General features: G+C 31.0%; 1 protein-coding gene across 1 annotated transcript; it reads right to left on the reverse strand.

Annotated features, from left to right (window-relative positions):
• Window positions 1-1,387: 1,387 nt before the first annotated feature.
• On the reverse strand, window positions 1,388-24,547 carry LOC136417620 (uncharacterized). The gene is made up of 4 exons (XM_066403393.1): window positions 24,401-24,547; window positions 21,461-21,626; window positions 21,263-21,386; window positions 1,388-2,278 (listed from the first exon to the last, which is right to left on the reverse strand). The coding sequence occupies exons 2-4, from the start codon at window positions 21,619-21,621 to the stop codon at window positions 2,099-2,101; spliced, it is 465 nt and encodes a 154-aa protein (XP_066259490.1). The 5' UTR covers window positions 21,622-21,626; window positions 24,401-24,547; the 3' UTR covers window positions 1,388-2,098.
• Between the last annotated feature and the right edge of the window lie 1,989 nt (window positions 24,548-26,536).

The raw sequence follows: 26,536 nt of genomic DNA on the forward strand, positions 1-26,536 counted from the left end.
ACACATCTATAATTTTTGTCAACTACTAGCCCACTAATAAATCATTATTTTACTACTCAACACTTTAATGTCGTTTATTACTAAAGTGTAGAGTTATAAGTATAAAAAATCTATAAATAACGTTTGAAAAAGCATGAAAAGTTCACCAAATATGAAAAATGGTATATAATTAAAGAAAAATAAACGGGTAAATTCATACGATTTCACGATCTTTGTGAAATTTATATATAACATGGAGGATAGTCAGAGCTATCATTATCCATATCGCTCAGCAAGGATTTTCATCGGGTCAGCAAAATAATTAAATTTGACCTTTAACAGGGTCATAATTGACTCATTTTCCCTCTGATCTTTACTAAATTTGTAGGGAATATGTATAATATCCAGAGTTATTTTCCTCTATCTCCGTACATCAAGAATTCTTAACGAGGTAACAAAATAAATAACTTTGAATTTTTACAGGGCCGAAATTAGCTCAATTTCTGACCGTCCGAAGGAATTATAATGAATTTTTCGAATTTTGATTCGTATATCGGGGGCGAACAAAATGTTTAATTATCATAGAACCTGGAATTATAGGCAGTTGACTTATCAAACGAGCAACTGTGGTAAGCTGTTGAAAAGTTATTTTCCAACAGATTTTGATTTCTAATTAAAAAATGTACCCTTTAATTTGAAAAGCAAAGTTGGTGCCAATTGCATCGAATTTTAATATGACATTTGACATTTGACATTAGGAGAATCTTAGTTTTGTTACATTATAGTGATGTTGCAAATTTCAAAGTTCTTTCTGTAACAGTAACTAAGATCGGACCATCTACATTTGATTTGTGTCACTGGGTATAATCTTAACAATGTAATACGCTTAAGTTGGTCACAGGCCTTATCAATACTAAATATTTTACATAAAGTTTACTTTTGTGGTTGTGTGTTTTATTAACATTTTTGTTCCTGCTTGTGTTTCTTTACACATAGCGATTCTGTTACTTCATAACAGAATCAGCGATTCTGTTACGATCTATTGCTAAGGATTGACGTTATCCGTAAAAAGTTCCATAAATATTCATAGAAAGTGAAAATGGATCCAACAACACTACAAATGAATATCTACCCCCGGTATAACCGGAAGTACCACGGGTTTGGAAATATTTTATTCATATTACCCCTATTCATATCGTAACAAACTTTCAGATTTTTTTCTATTTCCAGGTTTTTTATAATCGATTGATGCAGTTCCTGGCTCTTCTCCTAAGTGGGAAAGTCTAGTAATAATATATTTTTTATGTAGTAATAGTCGGCTTTATTACAATTATATTTATTTATTTATGTCAACAATATTAATTTAGCGTTAATTTAAGAGAAAGCACAAATTAACAGAATTTCACATACAATTTAAAAATATAATATTTTTTGTGAGACGCCCTACATAAATCCACTAATTTTAAAATATAGTCTATGTAAAGCTCTACTATTGTATTATATTTAGCTCAAGGACAAAGTTCGTGACTGCTAAGAGAATCAAGCATTTGAATGGAAATGGAAAAAGGATATTGAATGTTGGATTGATCAAGGCAGGTATCCATGGAAAATCTGAGGGTAATTTGGACGTTTTTTTTTCTCTTTTCTTTCTAGACTACACATACTGAGCGTAGACACATCTTCACACATACACAGCATGTTGTGTGTGTACCCACTTTGTTCGCACACGATATGAAGTTCATAAATAGAAACACATGTTTTATGCAACATATCCTTTCCATATCCATTCGAGCGCTTGATTCTTTTACCAACATGCTTGCCACAAATTTGTTTTTACATTTATGTTCATCCTCACGACACTTTGCATGATTGTATTCATTATTTACGACTAAAATGTCATTTAGATGCAGCAAACCGTTTTCAAGGCAAAGGACTTAGCTGATATGTCCAACTCTATGTGTAATTATAACAGAAACATAATAACATATAGTTTTCCAGCAGCTACATTTTTCAGTGGTTATTGATTAGCAAGTAATAACTTTTTGAATTAATAAGTGGTAGATGCACAAGTACGAACGGTTACAAATTGTAGCTTCGTGAATAGATTACGGTTTGATGTCTAGAAATGTGATTGAGCGAGTCTGTTGCTTTGACGTCGTTTTGGTTTAGAAGCTTTCTTTTCAAGCTTCATTTCGTAATACTGTCTGTCGACATCAATGAATCGTGCCAGTCTCTTCATCTGTTTCATTACCGTCTCTTCTTTAACGGGCTCGTCCGTACCGGGTGGATTCAGTCTCATCTACAATACATAAGACCAGAAAATAACGTTTGTCAAATAATACTCAAAGAAATATTAACATAGGTAGCTCTGGTACCTCTGTGTTATTATAGATATCCCATCATTAGATAGAACAATACATTTCTGACGGAGTGCACATTATTTTTTTGCGTTATTTATATATTTACTTCAACAATAATATAAATAAATTTTAAATTAAATATTCCATGGGGTGTTCCATAATTGAAGGTACCCCCACAACTACACTATAGTTTCATTATGTAAAAAATAATAACATGTAGCCTAATTTACCTACTTAGACATTTACTTGGAAAAGTTAAAAGTAACTGAGATACAGAGCGATTGTTTAACATTTTTTAAGATATAAGTTCACAGCTCACTTAGTTTGTGCGATATTAACTTGAAATTTTTCATATACATGACTCTTTAGAACCCACATAGCCAGATTTTTCTAAGCATCGATATAATGTATAGGGTGGTATTTTTCTTAGAATCAGGTCGCTTTTACTGCCCTGGACTTTTTTGCAGTATCTACTCTGCTAGCCATTTATAATATCCCGGAATATGAATTCCATGTTCGATTTAGAGACTTATTTGTCTCTCGAATCCTTCCCATTTCTGCTATCGTTTTTGGAAATTCAAATGGGAAAGCGTGATGCATATGCACTTCTAAAGGGCGGTGTATATGAAAAATTTCAAGCTATGAGGAGCTATAAAGTAAAATCTTTGCCCATCTGATACGCATACGCCCTCACTTTCGATTATTATACATTTTTAAGACTCCATAAATTAGGTTCTATGTTATTATTTTTATATAAAGAATCTTTGGTGCAGTTTTGTATCAAGGATTATATGGAACAACCGACTCTAAAACATCTCTGAAAATCACAATTCATTGGTCAATCATGTGAACATGGAACCAATAAAAATCACTATACTCATCATCGTTTCGCGAGAACTGTGTCAGGCACCGCTAGAACGCATAACACATACCGGATGTTTATGAAATGTTTTAAAAGAGCGTTAATTGAAAACAGCAAAAGGTTAAATTTTAGAATTTTGATGAGGTATAGCTGTATAACAAGTTCAATTCCAATATAAAATCAATTATGCACCATTTCCGGTTTAACTGGAGGTCCTATTTTTAATATATTCGACCTTGTCTATTTAGATTCAGGATACAGATTTTTAGCCAATCAGAAACCGGATTTTTGTTTGTTTTCCACGGCTAGCTACAAAATGTTGTGATTTATGCAATATTACGGAGCTCGGCTGTTTTTATTGATATTTATCTTGTAACGTAATCGCTGTTTATACTGATACATTTCTCGCAACGTGTGACTATAAATTTTTGCATTTGGTCACAAAATAATTGACATGATTTTTCTCCGATACAAGCTAAGTGGTACTATCTTTACTTCATTGTCGCTGGTGTGTGACACCTTTTGAGGCAAAGGAAGAAATGGTAGTGGAAGGCTCACAAACTCCATCTTGAGAAAATGGCTCTGATGTAAAATAGTCTGAAAATCTAGCCGATAAAGAGTCTTCATTAAGGTTATGGACGTTACAGTTCCAGGACTACGAACATTCTGTTTTGAGGTGTCTAAGACGGTTTAAGTATAAAGTTAATTTGAATGGAAATTCACATAAGAAAATGGTTAAAAGAAATTTCACAAACTCTTGTGACGCTACCATTATAGGTATTACTGTGTCTATTGTGCGATTATATTGCTTTCATACGAATCAATACAGAATTGCACGAGTGAAACCGACATTCATGAGGAAACCAAAATATTTTATTTTTCCTTAGATTTTAATCAGAATTCATGCATTTATTTATCTATTTTGCCGTCTGGAAAGTGTATTTCAATACACTTTGTTTCTTGGTAGAAATTTAGTGAGCAATGGCGAAAAATTAATAACCGTAACTGTGGAAAGACAATCTTTGTGAGACTAAAAATGTAGATTATGCCATTATAGGGATTTAAACAAGACAGCGGTAGTTCAAGCAATAAAATCACTAGATAAGTCTATATGGCAATATTTGGTATTATTTAGCCTAATATAATAACTTAATATCTATTACATTACTCTCGGTATTTAGTAAAGTGTTTGAGGCCATGATATAAAACAGACTACGGTAATTGATTAGAAAATATAATACTTATATAGCAGTTTGGATTTAAGCTGAAAACTAGAGTAGTAACCCATTCTTTCTTTTGACAAATAATATGGAAACAAGATATCCAAACGGTAGAAGAATAGCAAGTGAAGTTATGGACTTTACTAAGGCATTTGACCGCGTTTGGCGCAGTGGTCTACTTTAAAAATTACACAAATTTCAAACGTCAAAATACCTACTTTATATTAAAAAACATATTCAATTCATATTAAATTGCAAAACAAACAACTAGAAGAACGAATTGATGACACTTTCATTTCTCTTTTGTTCTGAACAAGGGCTCCCTCAGGGATGGCCGCTTTCAGCCATCATTTATAATGTATACTGTCATGATAAATGCAACCATGGCTTAAAGGACACAAAACAGCATACTGTATGGCTTTAAATTGTCCCCCCACTGTTAACTTTATAAAAAATTCAAAAGCAGTATTAAATAGGACAAAAAATCTTTTGATGATTATTTATTTTTCTAATTGTTGCTTACTTCGCCAATAGGACAAAATCGCTTATTTTCTTAAATTGAAACATGGGTCAAGCGATATAAGGTATTTCAAAACTACATTTAATAGTGTAACGCGATTTAAAATCGATCGATTAGTTTTGAGAAAAAGAGTTATAAATAGAAAAAATAAATGTAAAAAATGTAATACATATTTAGTTTCATAGTACATAAACAATAAAAAACTTGTTTGTTGATAAGGCATTAATTAAATTAAATACTCGAAATGGGCAAACATGTAACTTGTCAACATATTCCTACCTTATATTAACGAAGGTTTGTGGGTTAATAGATCTGCAAACTTCTGTGAATTGACGTTTTTATTGCACTAAAGAACTAACTTATAGTGATCAGACTTGCAACTCGTCACAGAAAATTATGAGGAAGAATGATGTTGTTTCACTGGGTCAGGGCGGTTTTATCTTGTAGTCTTAATGAACTCCATTTGTCCATCGCACCAGGCGACTTTGCATAGGACAATACAATGGGATAAGATGGGGTTAAATGCAGATGTCCACAGGATAACGCAGATGGCTTCATGACGATACAGATAGCTACATAATTCCTGACATTTTATAAAAATAACCTACGACTGATTTGTATTGCATTTTTCGACATTTATTTCTTTATTTTTATAGCTTTTTTTCTCAAAAACGAATCGGTCGATTTTAAATTGCATTACACCATTAAATGTAGTATTGAAATACCTTTAATTTGACGTGTCACTTGACCCATGTTTCAATTTAAAAAAATCAGCCATTTTGCGCTACCGCTGACGTACATTGGTGACCAAAAGTAAATTGACAAATACACTTTTCAAAATTTACTAACTAAGAGAATAAAGTAATAAAAGTCGCCATATTCTTTTTCTTTTAATGATATAATCATCCACTCTAGATCAATAATGGTCATATTTAAATATATACACTAATAATATATTTGTTGGCCAGGTACGGTTATTAAATTTCTGAGATAGAAAAATTCTTTATGTATAGGGTTGTCAATTTACTTTTAGCCACTAGTATAAGTAATATTTAGATTTAGAAAAATAAACAAACGTCATAAGATAGTTTTTTTATTCTATGTAACGCTGCCTAAGAATTAAAAAAAAAATGAATTTTGTTAAAAAGTTAACAGGGCATAGAGGTGGGGTGGATACGAATTTAGAGTCACAAGGTATATGTTGCAATACGTTGACGATTCTGCGTTTATTGTACATGATAGAACGACTGAGAAAGGGGTAGAAGAACTTGAGACACTAATGGATGACACAGACAGTGATATGGTTCTAAATATGGAGACTAACACTAAATGCCATCAAAACCAAATACTGCTCTTAAATCATCAAATTAAAGCAGGATCTTCAACATTAATAGCAGAGGGTCACACGACTAAACTAAACAACCAAGTAAAATACATAAAAGTAAAAATCGTCAAAAAACTGAAATTTATTAAATACTTTCGAAATATGAGAATGGAAATTATAAAACGAACAAAAACATTTTCGATCGTTCACGTGTAAAGATAAAGGGATCAGGACAAAAATTGCAATAAAAATATACAAGTTCATCTGCAGACCAGTGTTAGACTACTGATACACCCTGAGAGCAAATCCCACGGAAAAACTAAACGATACAAAGTAAACAATCTAAGTAACATAAAAAAAGTTGGGTACATTCCAACTAATTACTATATGAACTTGTGCACATAACAAAAATAGTTGCAATGACTGCAATGAATTCAATCAAAATGGAAAGACAACCGTCATATTTGGACCATTCTGAGTCCTTTTTGTCTTATAAGACAATCCTGCTTCCTTTTCCGTTCAGCCACTCTATTAGAGTATTTCCCAACGTAATTTTATTTTTACGGTATAATCAGAATACCAAGGCCGTATCTGGAAAGCATTCGATTATCGATAGCAAGATACATAAAACAATCGATCGACCATAAGCGACCAAAATTGGGCAATAGGAAGGGTGTTGTGTTCTGTCAAGACAATTCCAGACCGCGCAGATCTTTAACGACGCGTCAGAACCTCCGAGAGCTTGGATAGGAAGTTCTATCGCATCCGCCGTATGGTCCAGACCTGGCATCAAGCGATTATCACCTTTTTAAGTATTTGCAAAATTTTCTTGATGGTAAAAAACTAACCTCAAGAGAGGCTTGTGAAAATGAGCTGGTCAAGTTTTTTACCAATAGGGACTAGAACTTTCAATCGCGGAATTATGAAATTGCCTTCAAAATGGACAAAAGTTATTGAACAAAACGACGCATATTTGATCTGAATCGGATAATTCTATGTTAATTTTCATCGTCAAAATAAAGCGAAAAACGCTCAGAACTTTTTACTTCAGCTAATAATTTATTGCTAGTCATTAATTAATTTTTCTGTAATTACTTTTTCAATGCCATAATATTTTTCTCTACTAATTATTTAAAAAGTAATAAACATAAATATCTTTTTTCATTCATCAAAAATGGAGATAGAGAATAATGAGGTTCATTTCTAAACAAAATTGCCAAAATATCGTACAAAGAAACGGCGAGGCTTCAAAGCAATTCACTAATTGGCAATATTTTTTAAAAACGCTTTTTAAAAATCAGTTTGTTTCACCAAAATGAAATCGGGAATATTAATGAGATATTAAAATCTCTGAAATTTAGGTAACGGATGAAATACAAGATATCGATATCTCTGAAGCAAGTCTCAATTGTAACGACGTATCTCAGCACCAATCCCATTGCATGAAGAACCACAAAATAAAACTATATTTATTAAACTATCACGACGGGCATATTCAGCTAATCTCCCCACAAGACATATCTTTTAAAAGGGAGAAAAATAGGAATCCGCTGACATTAAATGGACTTTTGCCAATAGAGAAACGGAAGTTAAGCTGTTTTCAGTAAACCCAACATAAAACTTGCATCAAGATAATGATTATTACTATATCCTTATTCCCATATCAACAAGTCTGTTACAGAGTTGGAGTTTAAGATTTTTTTTCGGTTTTTCTTCGCTTTAATTGACCCACAAAGTTATCTTCAGGGCGATATTTGTTCAGAAGACAGGCTTCCTTTCACCGTTTCAGACTTTCTTACTGTACTGGCACTGACACTCATTAACCAAAATTTTAAATTTCTAGTTTAATTTAGAAAGTTTTCCCCCTCTTGCATTTTTCCCTCTTTGTTACCCATTTTTCAGAAATTTGCAAACGTAACCGAAAACGAACGACCCCATTTTTTTCCATAATTCGAAACTAAGTATTCGGGAAAATAAAATTACAAGGAATTCCAAAAGCATTGGAATTTTGGTTGGGAGCTTGATTGGCACAAAATATTTTTATTATAATATATTAATTTTTCAATAAATTATTAATTTTAATAAAATTAATAATGTATTTAATGAATTAATAATAATGAATTAAATAAATTATTAATTTTTTCATGCTACCAGGGCCAGAGTTACAGATGCTTTTTGTTAGAAAATAAGGCGTTTCTCCGGATACTTTTGTAAATTTCTAGAAAATACTTGAGAGATACGAAAAAATGCAAGAGCTACAAAAGTTTTTAAATTAAACGGCGAATTGAAAATTTTGGCTAGTTGGGGCGAGTCAGTGTCAATGGCGTATTACAAAAAAGTGTAGGGTGATAAAAGTAGTCCTTACCCCTCAAAAATATCACCCCGTAGTTGAACTAAATCTCTCAAAAATTAGGAGGACTGCAGAGGAAAAACTTGTACGTCTTACTTTGCGATTTTCTACCGTCTCCTAAAAGGAAGTAGAGTACAACTGAAACATCCAGTATGTGCGCGACCTTAAATTTCGATATGTTTTTGCTGTTTTCAAATAATATGTATTCTATTAAACAATTTTATGGATGCCCGGTATATAAGTGCTATATTTATTCAAACAAAAATCATGGAGCAAATGCATTCAAAATTATTGATACATTTTAGTAGATTGTGCAAATGTTATTCCAAATTGCATGAATACTTGTGTTAAAATTTATCGCTAATTTTTGATGCACGAGTTGTATTCTGAGGAGAATTTCATGAACCAAATGCTACGTATTTGTGACAGTTTTTTTAATAGTTTTTGGTCCATACATATTGACATTTTAACATGTTAAAATTTACATACCGAAATTTTACGTGGATAGTGACATTTTTTTTATCACAATAAAATTTTTGTCAGTGTGATTACAAATGTTACGTAATAATAAAATATCCACTTTTTAGATGATAAATGAAATTCTCATAAGGATAATATATACATCCTAATCATTGAAGGAGTTTCTTTCTTGGCACTCTGCTAAATTGTGTAAATTGTGGGTAAATAGATATTTGGTATTTTTTGAATAATAAAGAATACAGGGTGTTTCAGAATTGCACGACATTATTTGAGCTATGTATTCTCTAGTATAAATAAAATAAAGAAAAAAGTACATATAAGTATGTGTCCGATTTTGACCGGTAGCGGAGTTGCAGGGTATTAAAAGTTAAGAAAAAATTGGGTTTTTATTTTATTGTGCTTAATCAATTTCAGGTAGAGCTTTCAAATTTTATATGCGTATTAGGTAATAGGTGCTGCTTAGTACGAGAGTAGATTGCTTCTAACTATTATACACAGGAGTGTATTTTCTGAGGTCTTAGTACATAAAATCCTTTAGAAAAATTTGCTCACACGCCACTGATGTATGTTAATATTTTTCTTAAGATCTTCAATCTATTACTTAAATTTTCTCTTTTGACTTTTGGTCGAATTCCGTTTAGTTTTTTCATAAATTCATTAATTTATAAATTCAATTAAATCTACAAATCCCACGATGTTTCAGAATTGCACGACACTATTTGAGGTATGTATTCTCTAGTACAAAATAAAGAAGAAAGTTCATAAAAGCATAAACAGTAAATCAATTCATTATCGAGATAGTGGGGCATAAAGATAATTATTAAAGAATACAGCAATGTCTAACATGAAAGATCAAGTAGCCGTGGAGACGTTGGAAATGTTAGAAGTCCGTAACAATTGCATATGGCTTATTTATCAACTATGTCAAACTCTGTCAATTTTCAAAATGCTGTTTGTGTAAATTTCTCATCTTTCAACAGTTTTTCCTGTAAACAAATACTGTAGAATTAGTTCAGTTTTTGATTATTATGAGCGGAGGTAACAAAAATGTGTTAACTTTTGCTGAACAAACAGATATGATTCTAATTTATAGTGAGGTACATAAAAATAGTGCTGCTGCTGTTCGAAGATACCGTGAAAAATTTCCCAACCGAAGAATACCAAATCACAAAACATTTGAAGGTATTGAAAGACGCCTTAGGAAAACTGGCACGTTAAAGCCTCAACGAGTAAACGCCGGTCAATAAAGATTTCTAAGAACTGTTAACGTTGAATAAGAAATACTTAATGCGGTTCACTTATCTCCTACTACAAGCACCAGAAAATTGTCACTTACTTTTGATATTTCCTCTTCCAGCGCATGGTGAACGTTGCACAAACAACAATTACATCCATTCCATGTTACCACTTTGTAAGATTTATTACCAACAGATTATAATAAACGCAGATACTTTTCTTGATAGTTAATTCGACAATACACACGAGACCCCAATTTCCTGAATCACCTGCTCCTTACTAATAAATCTTGCTTTACAAGAAATGGGATTACTAATTTTCGAAACACCCATACTGGGCACGATGAAAACCCTCATACAATTATTTCCACACATTACCAACACACCTTTTCATTAAACGTCTGGTGTGACCTTTTTGGCAAAAATCTCATCGACCCTTTCTTTTTACCATTTAGAGTCTCAGGGATATCTTACTTGAATTTTTTACAAAATAATCTCTATGAGTTTCTAGAAGACATTTCCATTGTTAATAGGCGAAAGATATGGTTTCACTCTAGCTCACTATTCTTATATTGTCACTGATTATTTAACAACAATATATGGTAACCAATGGGTTGTTCGAAAAGAACCAGTTAAATGGCCAGCACGATCTTCCGACTTAACGCCTTTGGATTATTTTGTGTGGAGCTGGATGAAGTTTATTGTTTATTCTTAGCCTGTTAGAACACAAGAAGAGCTAAGAAATCGGATTGTGGCAGCCGCACCAACTATCAAGCGTCACCCTGACGCTATACGAAGTGCCAAAGGATTATGGATTTGTCGTGCTGCCTGCTGCATTCGAAAAAACGGAGGCCACTTTGACCAGTTTCTCTAAATATTGTATTCTTTAATAAATATCTTTATGCCTCAGAATCTCGATAATGAATTGATTTACTGCTTATGTTTTTATGAAATTTCTTTATTTTGTACTAAAAAATAAATACCTCAAATAGTGTCATGTAATTCTGAAACATCGTGGGATTTGTAGATTTGATTGAATTTATAAATGAATTAATTTATGAAGAAACTAAACGGATTTCGACCAAAAATTAAGAAAGAAAATTTAGCTAATGGATTGAAAATCTTAAGATAAATATTAACATAAACCAGTAACGCACGAGCAAATTTTTTTAAAGGATTTTATGTACCAAGACCTCAGAAAATACATTACCCTGTATAGTAGTTAGAGGCAATCTACTTTTGTATTAAACAGCACCTATTACATAATACTCATATAAAATTTTAAAGCTTTATCTGCAGTAGATGAAGGACAATAAAATAAAAACCCAAATTTTTCTTAACTTTAACACCCTGTAACTCCGCTACCGATCAAAATCGGACACATACCTATATGGACGTTTTTCTTTATTTTATATTAGAGAATACATAGCCCAAATAGTGCCGTGCAATTTTGAAACACCCTGTATTTAAATTATATTTGCAATATTTGCATTTTTTATAAGTACTAGAATAGCAAATGGTTAAAATATCAAATGGAATAATGCCTGCTTACCTGCAGAAGGCGAGTGTGATGTGATAGTTTACACTATCTGTATATAACTATCTGATAATTTGCCAGTAGATATTTATATGATTATCTGTGCTTAATAACTGAAGACGTAAACTACATTATTAAGAATGCTTATTAATAAACCAGAAAAGAAACTAGGAGTATAGAGGAGTACCTACACTACTTTACAGAAATAAATAGACAAATAAGAGTTGTTTGCTATGAAATTTTTATGATATACAATGTACAATACCTTTAAGGTATAGCTACCCCTAAAACCCAAAACCCATAACACAACCAACATAGAAGCATATTATCCCAATTGCTCCAAATTCGTGGTAATATCCAGGCAATAGTTATTTACATAACAAGCAATGTAAGTCTTAACGTACTGAAGTGTAATTAACGGACTGAGTGTGAAATATTGCGCACCAGCCGCAGGCGAGGGTGGCAGTTACGTTCCACGTATATTACGAAACCTTCATATGAGTTATGTAAAGTATTTTTTCCATGACCATGAATCATTAATTAAAGAAAATTAAAGTAAAAAAGTTTATCCAACCTAAACTTGAACCCGGGCCATTACAACGGGAATCCCATACTACTTCAATTTCATCAATGCAGATTTTTTTTGCTATTTTGAGGATACGTAGGATATAGCTAAGTTACTGCGTGGGTTGCCTAATTGATTAATAAAACAGTGTATTATTATAAATAATTCTTTTAACGAAAGAAGTCCATTGCATTGCGTTCATTATGCATTTGTTGCTCGTTTTATCTAACATAATATTAGTGTGTTAGAAATACCGAATCCACGTGTGAGTGTGTGTTAGCATTCATTTTTTCTCCGTTTGTTATGTTTATTTTCGTAGTCGTAGGACGTGGAAAAATATATTATTTTTATTTTGTATTCAGCTACTATGCAGTAATTCGTGTGCCTAGACACCAAATTGCAATTAAAAAATACATACCAAGTATTTATAAGTAATATATCGTTGTTGCATATGCATGCAAATGTTACCATCGTTGAATAAAAGTATTTAGGTCATTTTTTATACAAAATTCCATTCAATTTTGAACATATCGAGATAAAAAAATAGAAATTTAATTTCTATGACGTTTGATTCTGAAAAATGCAGTGCGCTTTACTGTATACCGCCAGGTGTGTTAGTGAATGAATTATTTTTTTGTCACTAGTTAACAAAACGTTATTTAGAGCGCTGCTACGTGTTGCACGATTGGCTTTTAATATATCAAAATTGAATAATAGTAACGAGTGATCATTAAATAAGATCATGCAAGAGGTGGTGAACCGTACAGTAGGGAATTGATTAAACAAATGATGTTTTCCATCAAACATCTGAATAATATATGAATTAATCTTAGATATGCCTCGAATATTTCAATGCACACTTGAGTTTTGTTTAACGGTCACCTTTTATATTGCACGTCAAAGTTGTGACAGATGTCATTATAACTCAAATGTCAAATTGAAGTAATTAATCTAAGACGTGAAGGTCATAAGCATTTTACAACTGCGATGTATATGTACTTATAAAACTCTTCCCACTACTAGAGTGAACTAGATTTAATAAAATTACAATAAATTTAGCTAAATGTCTCATTTTAGATTAATTTCCATGGCAACTATGAATAAAATAACAAAGGAGATGATGACTACTTTTATTAACTATTTATTAAACTATTTTAGAAAAACGATGAGAAAACGCACTTTACAGTAATGTAACGTACTCAATAATTGTGTCTTTAAAACTAGTAGTGAAAGAAAATATTTATTATAGTTCAATGGGTGAGAATAAATTGCTAATTTAGGCCGGGATAATTCAACTTTACATCGCTAATCCTTAATCATGAATATGAGTTGTTTGCATTTGTTATTATGAACAAAAATTACAATTATAAGTATGAATTAATGATTCAAAGCTGGATAATTCAAGTTTTAAACATTTGAAAAATGCCCTAAGCCTCGTGAACTATGACGGTACGAGTGCCATGACCCTCTTTATACATATTTCATTTATGTACATATTTTATTATTTATAAAGCGAAAGATCTTTAAGATTGAATTTTGATCCAGTCCATAATACACGTCAGATCAAAATTAACTCACCACAAAAGTTTCGCTCAACTTCAAAGTCAGCTCTTTTTTATCTTTTTTTTTCAATTGGAACTCGTTTCTTTAGCAATGATTCTAAGATGTAAAAATGTATCAAAAGCAGTTTTATGGATGTACAGTGTGTTTGTATAAAACCTAGTTTGATACTTCATTTTTGACTCGCTTTGTAGCAGCCTATTGCAGAGGCGCCGATAGTTGTCTATTTAAATGAGAATTTCATCATAAAATTTAATAAAAGTACGACTGATGGTGCTCACGCTCACAATGATAGTAACAGTGAAGAGCCCATTTAACATTTTTATTTTCCATGGCCATAATTGCAGAACACCAAACGTTCTGTAACACGTTAGGATACCACCTTTGTCGTGCGAACCGACAGGGTTTAAATTTAAATTCAGCATTTAATTTAATAGGTCATTTAAAAAGATTAATAGAAAAAAATAAATACTCAGAAAAGATGAGTCTATATTCTGATTTAAATGGGCATTTATTGGCGCACGTGCAATCTGCTGCAGAGCAAGACAAAAATGAAGTACGAAAATGCTTTCTATGCAAAGATTTTGTATATCGACAAAAACAAATTTTAAATATTTCTTTTTTCCCGGTTCTAGCTTTAAACAAGAACAAAAAATATTAAAATCGAGTCTCTGGGTAGTGGAAAAAGTTTCTTTGCTGTTGAGCGCAATTTTGGTGGTTTGTAAATTTTGGTGTAGTGTACATTCACAATATGGGATTTTTGACTTATGTAACAGTGATATATCTTTATAACGCCTCCCATATTCTACGTCTACAGAGTGATTAACTTTTTTGTGGCAAAATTTTAATCACATCAAAAAGTAACAGTTATTTGTCATATATATAAACTATATTCTAAAAACGCTTCGCTTTCCATATACTGGATGTTTGTCCATTTAAAATTTTTTAAATGCTTTACTTCATAGCTTTTTTACTTTTTCAAGTATTAAGTTGAAATTTTGTACACACATTACTTTTTACATTTTACACGATTACAGTCTATAAACTGTTGCAAATTGTCTTTCGGCGATCTAGTGCCATTTTATCCCTCCAATCTTTTTTATTTTAGAAACTCTTTTATCACTTCCATTATGTTATATTTAGCACTGTTGTTCAATTATTAATGAGATTGAGATTCGTTGTATGTACGGTTTAAAGTCAAATTTGGTTCGAATTTTAGTTTGTTTTATTTAGGTTTTCAGTTTAAAGTGCAAAATAATATATTATGCAAACAGTGCCGAAAGAAGCACATTTCGTAAGGGTAAGACAATGTGTTGGTAATACGAGTATGATAAGTGCTTTTTTTACGATTGCAAAAACAATTATGCACCATAGTTATACAAAGAATTCAATAAAAGTGCCAGATATGAAGAAAAAGCAAGTGAAGATAAAGTTTCTAAACAAAAAAAGTAATTTAAAGTTGATCAAAAGGGCCCTGATCACAGGAAGAGGATCGATCAACGTGTAGATTTTCAAAAATTATATTGTGGGTACAAAAATTAAAATTAATATGTTAAAATTTGAAAGGACGTTAATATAAAATATTGAAAAAATTAAAAAGTTTAACATTCGGTATATCGGGAACGCAGCCTTTTTGGAATATCATTTATATGGAAAGTCACTATCCTCGATGTAGAATACATAATAAAGATTCTGCTACAAAAAAGAGGACCGCCCTGTATTTAGTACATTTTAAAAGAACCAGTTAAATATCTCGCAAATCATAGCAATTACAAGAAAATGTTTTTTACATAAATTGTGAACTGATAAGGGGAAAACCGAAAATGTTATTGTTATTACAGAATCTGATTTCATATTTAGTTATGAATAAAAATGAATTAAAATAGGTATGAATAGGAAAAGATTTATACTTGTATTAGCGTTCGAAATATTTGCTATTCACAAATCGCTGCACTAGTATACAGTGCGTCCAACATTTGGCTGACATACGTTGGTATCACGGAAAATATAAGTTACCAAATCGGTTAAATGGGGGAAGAATGAGGGAATTATGTTAATATCATATTCGAGTATACTATCTTTCGTTCTCGACAGAAGAAACACTTTCCAACTGAATGTGTAATTTCCTATTACCTACAACCATGTATGCAATGGTTTTATTTCTTTTATTTTGTTTACGTGCAAATTTCTTGATTTGTGATGTGATGGTTCGGTTCGGGACGAAGCTTACGTCTTCGAATGAATATTAAATGATACACAATCGGATGGATTTTCATCCAACTGATGATAGCTACTTTAAAGATTCAACAAATGGTCTTCGGCCTTTTGTATAACTTTACGCATATTTTGTGAAATGTGTGCAGAAAAAAAATCTACTTCATAATTTTCTTAAAATTTACTATGACATGCTTTTCAATAAACAATTTATTTATGTATTACAATCTCTCAGAATGTAATTAATGATTCAATCAACAGTTGTTAGTTTTATGTTAAAACATCTTTATTGTTAATCGTCGCCATTAATACACCTGTGCGTTAAATAAGTATTAAGTTGTCATTCGCCCGGTGGTTTTCCCTTTAACAATTAAATATCTTTTATAAAGATATGATTTTGTTTTTGCTATAATTTACGATATATAGGGTAATTTTTAAACTTGGGAAATTATAGCTAATAACAAATAGTGATTACTAATGAAAAAAATGTAGGAGAATATGTTTAGTTTCAGATTTATTTCAAATAAAAATAAAAGAACTTGAATTTCATAAAATTGAATATGGATTTAATTTATAGTACTAATTGTTCGAAGTTATTTCCATGATTTTCAATACACAGTTGAGTTGAGGCACAAAAAGTTTATCAGGTGAATCTGAACAGTTACTATAATAAATTAAAAGCATTTTCAATTTTATGAAATTCAGGTTCTTTTATTTTTATTTGAAATAAATCGGTATCCGAAACTAAAAATGTTTTATTACATGTTGTTGTCACTATTAATCATTATTTCTCCTTAGCTATAATTTCCAAAATTTATACATATAGATTAAGAATCACCTTGTATTTAACTGGTTCTATTAAAATGGGTCATTCTGTATGTGCCCACACCTACTTAACATCTTTTTTCCATGTGTTTATATTATGTGCATTGTTGTGTGTATCCATATTTAATTGTATATAAATACAAATCTAACGTTAATGTAATTAATAATGTTACACATTAGTAAATAGGTAGTTACATCTACTACTACTTCTAGTATCCTATTAATATCCCTATTAATAGCCTTATTAATAGTCTACTAGAAGCATAATACTATTAATAGCAGTTAAGAAGCAATAAATATCGTGTCGCAAATTAGAATCTCGGCATTGTTAAAATTATCAGATTAGTTTTGGATAGCTGAGCGATTAGTCGTCCTCTGAGCCCCGTTTAAGACGCTTCTGTAAAAAAAATTAACAAAAAAAAAATTCGGGTTGATTATAAGGAAATGCAAATTATTTGTACATGGTATTAGAAATTCGATGCAATAGTCAGCTTTGCTATCCCATTATATAATTATATGAGATAGAAAATTAGTTACATTGAAGCAGAGGTAGGTATTTTGATTATTAATAATCTGTTTGAAAAGAAATTTAAAAAAATCCGATTACTTCCAGAAATATCTGAAAAAACTGAAACCACCATATTTTGTTTCCATTTTTTACAGCTTTATAACTAAATAACAGATCAGATTAATTGCCTCAATGAGTCCTATCAGCCTGTCCTGAACTGGTTGCTCTGTCTTTTAGTTCTCGTTCACTCCATTAAACTGAAAAATCCGCATATCGAAATTATCTGAATATTTCATTAGAAATACTTACTTTTTTCCGTTTTCAATCTTTAAACGCCGATATGTTGGGAACACGTAAAGAAATTGCTCTAAAAACGATTGCATTTTTTTTGTTTTTGATAAATGAGCTCACATCTGTATCTACTTTTTCGATTTTCGAGGTGCTATAAAATGAAGATTTTGCTTTTTCCAAAACTCCAGAATCTCGGTTCAGGTATCCAAGATTAATATATTATCTCCGTTTTATAACATTATCAAGATCTACAAAACGTATAAATCTAATCCCCTATCTCATAAATCAAAATTGATTTCCAAATTTGTTTATGTAGGGTCATAGAGCGAATCAAGACGATTCATTTGAATTATTTTTTAAGGCAATTACTTCACCTGTTTTCAAAATATCGGTCTAATAACGGGGAAAAAGTAAATACCTCATTTTCTTTGGAAATTTTCAGAAAAATTCAAAATTTTTTATGTATTGATTTTCGGTTTAATGAAGTGATCCTACATTGATCCTAGATATTTCAGTTGAGGTCCTGGAGCCTTGGAAAAAAATGTGGCAAACAACAAGTTGATATCAATTTAAAACATGACATAATATCTCACACATTCTTCAGGAGAGATAAAAATGTCCTAACAAAATACTCCCTAATGGTTATTGACAATAATGGGTAACAAAGCTGTAAAAAATATAAACAAAAATTAAATTTTTCGGTTCAGTTCCGGTTATTTCTGGAAGTTTCTCATTTTTTAAATGTTTGTTTTAGCATGTTGAATAACATTCTCTTTCATATGGTTGCTGAGGTAGCAATGCTAATGTATCGAATTCTAATTTATGTTTTAGTAATTTGTGTCCTTTTAAAAGGTGGTAGGAAATTGTAAAATAAGACGAATATATACATAAATGTTATTTAAAAAACGTATATTAACAAACATAAAGTTTCAGTTTTTTTATTGCTTTTTCTTTGCAGCTCTTTCAATTTTTTGAGATACTTCCCGGATTGTTTTTAAATTGTTTCTTCATCCTATTTTAAATAATTCAAATTTTGAATGCACATTTCTCATAAGAATCTTCACGAACTGACCCCTAAAACTAATTCGAAAATATACAGACATTTTTCACTACCATAAGCTTTTTTATGGTATATCATTGATATCCAATAATTTTAACTAAAACTGAAAGCTTTGACTAAAAAAATTTTAACTAAAATTCTCTGTTCAAATTAGGAACTTTTTTATTTTGCAAACCTGTCGAAAAAATCGTCCCATTTTTGCTATGACTTTTCTTTTTTGTATATGAATTATAAAAACATTTAGAATTTTGAATTGTATTAAATGATTAAGTTTTTCGTGTCACCAGGGGCGGAGTTACAGATGTTAATTAGAAAGAAAGTAGTAGGGTTCTATAAATTTTTTAACTCCTACTCGAGAAATATATGATAAAAATAAGGCATTTGTCTTTATACTTCTGTAAATTACTGCAATATTGCTGACAGATATGAAAAAATGAAAAAGACCAAAAAGTTTCTATAAATTTTAAATGTTGATTCGTGAATATGAGCGTATCACAATTAGATTTAGAGCAGTAAAAAAGCGTCCGACCCCTCAAAAAATATCATCCTTAAGATTTTCTAATTGGCTTTAGGGGCCAGTTAATGTGGGCTTCTATGTGAAATATACATCAAAAATTTAAACTAAATATCTCAAAAGTTGGAAGAGCTGCAAAAAAAACCTCTGTTACTTTAGTACACTATATATTTCTTGTTACAGATGCTATTTTTAAATAAGTAAATCGTCTCCTTTTACCTTTTTCTATTACCTTCTATAAGGGCGGATATACAAACTGAAACACCCTGTATAGAAATGTTCAGGGTGTTCCGTCAACAGAGGTGATCGGTTATATCTCAGAAATTATAAATGGCAGGATTTTGATACAGGAATCTTGTTAAAGATTAAGACCTAGAAAAGCATTTTAATAGCAATTTATGTAAATAGTTTGGATATGCATATTTTTATGTTATGAATAGGATTTTGCGGGGTGCACGAAGCGAGGTCCCGCAATATGATAAGATTTACACAAAACGGTAATTTCTAATGAGTTTCATATATGTTTTTTTCAATTTATGCTTTACATTTAAGAAAGAATAAATTAGAATATATTTAAAACTTAGCTTAAATAGCGTGCAGAAAAGAGCACTTTCTCGCACCCGAATTAACAAAATATTTATTAAGGGTTTTCCTTGGTCACATACCTTAACAAAATTTTTGTGCCAAACATCTGCCCTCATAGGTGAACCTTGTTAATGAAATACCCTGTACAATCTCTAAGGTATAAGTGTACGAGTAGGTAGGTATAAGTATAAGAATTTTGGCATGATGGATATCCATCAACACGGTGTAGGATGTTTTTTGAATTGGGACTTCAGCAATAGTTTAAAATGGAATTTTGAGATGAGCTGCTTATACCTGATGTCCTTAAATAATGGTCTGTAAAAAACTTCATATATCTCAAAAAGGAAAGCCCGTGGGAATTCCTACAAAATATATTACTTTATTTTGTCCAAGATATACCTCGCATAAAACATATCGCAAAGTATAAATTTCATCAGTATCGGTAGTAAATTTTATGCAAGTTCATAAAAAAATTATTTAAAGAGACTCGAATTGCCCCGACGATCAAAAATATAAAAGGAATTTGATTTACCACCCTTCAAAATTCCAAATTTTAAATTTAGTTAAAAAATTATCATTTCAAAAGGAAAAAAAATGTTTTTAAAAACTATCAAAACGGTTAAATTATCGTATTCCACGTGAGGAATTCGTGATGGTAGAATAACACCTGGTCTAAAAATTTTTAGCCATATTCCAGTTTTTATGCCCAATGGTAGCAGCATCTCTAATGTTCACGTTGTAATTTCAAAGCGAGATTTCGAATTTGCGGCAAAGTTGAATTTAAAAAAAAGTTTGAGTCATTTAAAGAAATCGTTTAAAGAGATACATCATCGCTTATTTCTATAACGTGTTCCCTATTTATGTGACTCAAATTTAAGGTTATATTGCTTGGGTCAAATTGGAAAAAAAGCTCCTACGTTATTTTCCATGCTACGTCATTAACCCTAGCGGGTGTGCGTTGTTGGTGATGGAAAAACCTAAGCTGAAAAATATCAGGGAGCCGAATGCTCGAGTGATTTTGCTGGGTATGGTTTTGTACAGACCATTTAGATTAGGACACCCTGTATCAACAAGAATCCTAAGACGGTTTCCGCTTTAGAGTGGTATGCGTTTGGCAACCCAAATTGTTATTTTTTATAATTATTTAACCCCATGAATGAAACGAGGAAAAAAACGCCAATTTAAGGAACCAGACGCTTACTAGTCGTCAGCCAAAATCGGCTCTAATATTTTAGGTTACTGGCTTCAAAGGATGGTTAGTTTAAACTCTTACCATTATTCTATATTTTTCTTTGCAAGCGTAGCTACTCTCATCAACGTCTTGGTAACAGTCACTCTTGTAGTCTTCAGGAATTGGTTCTCCTTCAAACTCGCACAGTTTTTCTAATGGTTTGGCCCTTCAAATTGGTAAACAGTATTGAATCCACTTATCTACTTTTGCATTTAATTAAATTTTGTTCTAAGTACTTACTTTACAATTAACTTATCCATGCCTGTAGGTTTGTGAATTGGGCAGTAGAAGACGTCTGGCGTGTTCTTGTCGTAGACGATGCTTTTCCGCATCATGTCTTTTATACCCCAAACTACACCCACAAGTGAAGCGAAGAGTATTGCCAAGCTGAGCACGTTCATTGTGTCTGGTAAAAGTCAACACAAGAAACCATTCTCAATAGCATGAAATTAGAATAGAACAAGATTGCGAGATTTTTAGAATGCATTGTTTAAGCTTTTATACCGGGTGTTACAAAAATTATTAATCAAGCGATTACTTTAGAATTAAAATAGTTATAATTTAGAAACATTTAGGATGAAAATAGTAAAAAAGTAGTGACAATGTGGTACCCTCAAATTGTACATATCTCCTGTTGGTTTCACCAGAAGTAAACTTAATTTTAATATTGTTTAACAATACATCGAGCAACCCATGAAGTAATGAATCAATTTACAATTTGACGACGAATCCGAAAATGAGAAACATATGCAAGGTGTAAAATATGAAATAAGTATATTAGATTGGTCTCATTTCCATTGAAACGGGTAATGGAAATTAGGCGTAAATATGTACAATTTCTGAAGTCCAAATTACTGTTTTCGCCCCTTAAATTTTGAAAATCCTAACTTCCTTTAACTAAATCAATTAAGTTAAAATTCAAAATTTTAATAACTTATTTTAAAATGCAATAAACTTCACCTGGGCTGCAAAAATTGGATATGCTGTGCATTTTCTTTTTTCCTTTCAAAAAATGCATCAATTTGTTAAGGAAAAACAATAATTAGGAAAAATTCAAAAACACGTTCAATATGGCAACGCTTTTGCTTATATGGGAAGTGGATATCAACCTGCTTATTTTAAATAGAGTATCCTGTGTATTATTACATATTTATTTACTGTACATAAATAACCCAAACATTACCAGGCTTATTAAAAAAGGTATCAAGAAGCTGTATATTCAGAAGATTTGTTCTTATATATATTTATGATATGAAATTAAAGGAAAAGTTATTAAAATTTAAAAATATTTGTACAAGTCACATTTTTTAAATACAACGCCCTATGCAAAATGTTTTTGAATAGGTGGTAAAAATGTAATGGGTGAATCGTGAGCCTTTAAGGCTAAAAATTCATATAAAGACATGTCCAAAAATGGCTTATCTTTTATCTAGACGGTGTTAAAAACACTTTTTTTAATTACTTGTTTATTATTTATCGAAATTTTCTGAAAATTTATACATATCATACGCCGAGTGTTTCCTACAAATGGAAATTCAGACTTTGGTTTCATACACGAAGTTATGCAGATTGATGGATCTAGAGCTCTCATTTATCATATTTTTTTCTGTTAATATTAGACTTTTAGACAAATTTCTGAAATCCGCATTGACTTTTCTCGCTTTTTAGTCCCTTGCAAAATTTTGCTTAAATCGATGGTTTAGGGAATATTTGCGATAATAAGTAACTGCTTCCTGCAGAAGCAATTATTAACATCAATGTTAATCAGCCAAGCTTAAACGAGAGCTTAACTTTATTTAATATGATAGTGTTTTAATTTTATAGCAGCTGCTGAAAATGACCCCCATCTAATAGTGTAAAAAAAAATGTGATAAATGAGAGCTCAAGACCCATCAATCTGCATCACGTATATGAAACCAAAATCCGAAAACTTCCGTTTGTAGGAAACACTCGGTATATGATATGTACATATTTTCAGCAAGTTTCAATAAAAAATCAACAAGTAATTTAAAAAAAACTAAAAATAAAAGTATTTTTAACACCCTGTCGATCGAAGACGAAACATTTTTGGACATGTCGTTATATGAACTTTTCATCTTAAAGGCTCAGGATTCACCCATTAAAATTTTTACCATCTATTTACCATCTAAATACCCTGTATACATACATATGTATATTATTATGAGATATCAGAAAAGAGCTTATTTTTCTGATCTTAAGTAAATATAAGTATAAATATAATATGAACCTTTATGTACCTGCAATCAACCGTTAAATACAAATTTTGTAACTTAAATCTACGTAACGTCTAAACCGCTCATCATAAATGTACAAAAGTATATAGTATATGTATGTGTATGAAATAAGAAGAATGTGTTATTTCCAAATATTCAATGTTAAGATACAGGATGTTCTATTAAAAAAATCACTTGTACAAAAATATTATAATTTAGACAACCTTTTCTTCAACTTGGCATTTTCTTAGAACAATTTAGTTAAAAATACAAATATTTTGTAACTTTTCGACTTTTTAATATTTTTTCAAATAAGCCCGCCCGGTAGGTCATGGGTCAACATATACGGAACGATCTAAATATTCGTGGGAGACGCTACATCCTACATGAATCCAATAGATAATGTAACAATATAATTATTATAGGGTATTGATTTGATATAATGAAGTATATTATTGCTTAAGACCTACATACATATATCATACGTATATCACTCGTATAAGCAGTGCAAGAAAAAATTTAATACTGGTTTCGGCGATTACTTCTAGATTTAATCATTTACGAAAAATATTCCATATTAGTACATTAACTAACCCTGTATTTTAACTGCTAGGATATGAATTTTGCAATATTTTTTGAAAATTTTTTACGTTCCAATGACGTATGCACTAAAAGCATGGACAAATATTATATTCCCTCAATCTAAAGCATACGAGTAATCATATCACATATGTACACAAATGTCCCCAAATGGAACACCAAAAATGTAATCGAACAAATGTACAATTAAGCAGGTTCGTATTGATTAAATTACGTAATATTTGATATTACCTACATATTTTTCGCCAGTTGAAGCTACTTATAAATAATTCTCTGACGTCATTAGGTGCAATTTGGTACAAGTGTTCGTATAATGGTATCGCTGTCCCACGGCTTGATGACTTACCTGAATGAAGTTCTTTTGGCTGTGACAAAAAATAAATATCTATATAAAACAATAAATATCACTTAAAACTTTACGAAACTTTGATGAGGTAGGTAGATTTATTAGACACACTGTGAGAATATGTCGCTACCGCCTATGCGTATAACTGTTTAAACGAAAGATTCAAAAGGTTTTCCTTCTTTGCCTTCGCTTATGGCTTTGTGGTAGGAAATGGTAGGAGAACGAGTCGATGACGTCCGACGACGTAGCATACGATTTAACTAACATGTTGAGCGGAATATTATGGAGAAAGAAGACATCAATTGGTAACATGCAGCTTTCAAACATTCCTTAAGGTAATTTTCATGTTATTATCTCTAAAAATTAGTTCTTTGTTATTTATTTAAATACTTTCTTCACTCATTACAGTATGTTATAATTTCATATTTTTAAACAGGTTTTACTTTACAATTTCTGCACGTTTTCAGATGTTCAAATTGTATTAGGAAAGAACAATGGCTTATGTTGTATTATTGGTGTTAAATAGTTCAAATTTCGATAACTGAGATCGAAGTATGAACATTCGATTTAGGTAACTAAATTTATACTGAGTTTTTCTGAATAGATCGTAAAAATTTTAATGGGTGAATCCTGAGTCAAATTAAAGACGAAAAGTTCATATAGACATGTCCAAAAATGTTTCGTCTTCCATCGACAGGGTGTTAAAAATACTTTTATTTTTAGTTTTTTTTAAATTACTTGTTGATTTTTTATTGAAACTTGCTGAAAATATGTACATATCATATACCGAGTGTTTCCTACAAACGGAAGTTTTCGGATTTTGGTTTCATATACGTGATGCAGATTGATGGGTCTTGAGCTCTCATTTATCACATTTTTTTTTACACTATTAGATGGGGGTCATTTTCAGCAGCTGCTATAAAATTAAAACACTATCATATTAAATAAAGTTAAGCTCTCGTTTAAGCTTGGGTGATTAACATTGATGTTAATAATTGCATTTGCAAGAAGCAGTTGCTTATTATCGCGAATATTACCTAAACCATCGATTGAAGGGAAATTTTGCATTAGCCTGAAAAGTGCGAAAACTTAATGCGGATATCAGAAATTTGTCTAAAAGAATCAAAATATTAACAGAAAACAATACGTGATAAATAAAGCCCAAGACCTATCAATCCGTATCACCCCGTATATGAGATCAAAGTCCGAAAATTTCCGTTTGTAAAAAACACTTAGCGTATGATATGTATAAATTTTACCAAGTTTTGATAAAAAATAAACAAATAATTAAAAAAAAAAGAAAAAAAAGTGTTTTTTAATACCCTGTAGATGAAGCATTTTTGGACATATCTTAATATGAACTTTTCGTCTTAAATTTGGCCCAGGATTGACCTACTAAAATTTTTACCATCTATTCAGAAACACCCTATATGTAAGTAAAGGCTGACTGATATAGGATAAATATCTATTATGGTGTAAATAGATTGCACAATCTTTCAAAACACTCGCATTGCTTATTAATTTACTTTATCAGCAAATATTGAATTGAAAATCATTTTTACGTCGACGTAACTTATTTCAGGACAATCAGATCTAACGTGTTCAAAAATTATTAGCCAATAGTGACACACACAACAATTTTAATTAAATAGTTTTAATCTAGACCAGGCCAAACAGAAAAACATTCTCATAAAAATGTGTCAGTGATGTACCACTTTTTTGTAAATAATATTATAGGGGCAAATATATAGGAATGCCACTGGTGGAGCGATAGAATCATTTTTTCTAATTAAAATATGCTTTTTTATTTCCTATTAAAGCATATCGACATTAAAATTAACACATAGTATTTTTGAAGAGTTAAAAAATAACGATTAAAATATATTCAACATTCTGTAGGTAAACATTTGAGCAGTTTCGGAGATATGTTCACACGAATTTTTTTCCATAAAAGAATTTGAGCAATCACGCCCTAAAATATTAGCACTATATAAAGGAACACTCTGTATACATAATAAACCTATATACAGGGTGCCAAAGATAAGGACGGCCACTATGGGGATCTTCGAAACGGTAAGAGATACAGATTTAGTTAAATGGGAGAAAAGTTGCGTAATCAAGGGCTTAAAAAAATGA

Source organism: Euwallacea similis, chromosome 29, assembly GCF_039881205.1.
Source record: "Euwallacea similis isolate ESF13 chromosome 29, ESF131.1, whole genome shotgun sequence".
Taxonomy (NCBI): Eukaryota; Metazoa; Arthropoda; class Insecta; order Coleoptera; family Curculionidae; genus Euwallacea; species Euwallacea similis.

Bases quoted from the DNA above. Each gene is read 5' to 3' on its own strand.
- LOC136417620 (XM_066403393.1), bottom strand. From the start codon at position 21,621: ATGAACGTGCTCAGCTTGGCAATACTCTTCGCTTCACTTGTGGGTGTA. The intron at 21,387-21,460 runs GTAAGTACTTAG...ACCAATTTGAAG, and splicing joins ATGGATAAGTTAATTGTAAA to GGCCAAACCATTAGAAAAAC. The intron at 2,279-21,262 runs GTAAGAGTTTAA...TATGTATTGTAG, and splicing joins AAGAAAAATATAGAATAATG to ATGAGACTGAATCCACCCGG.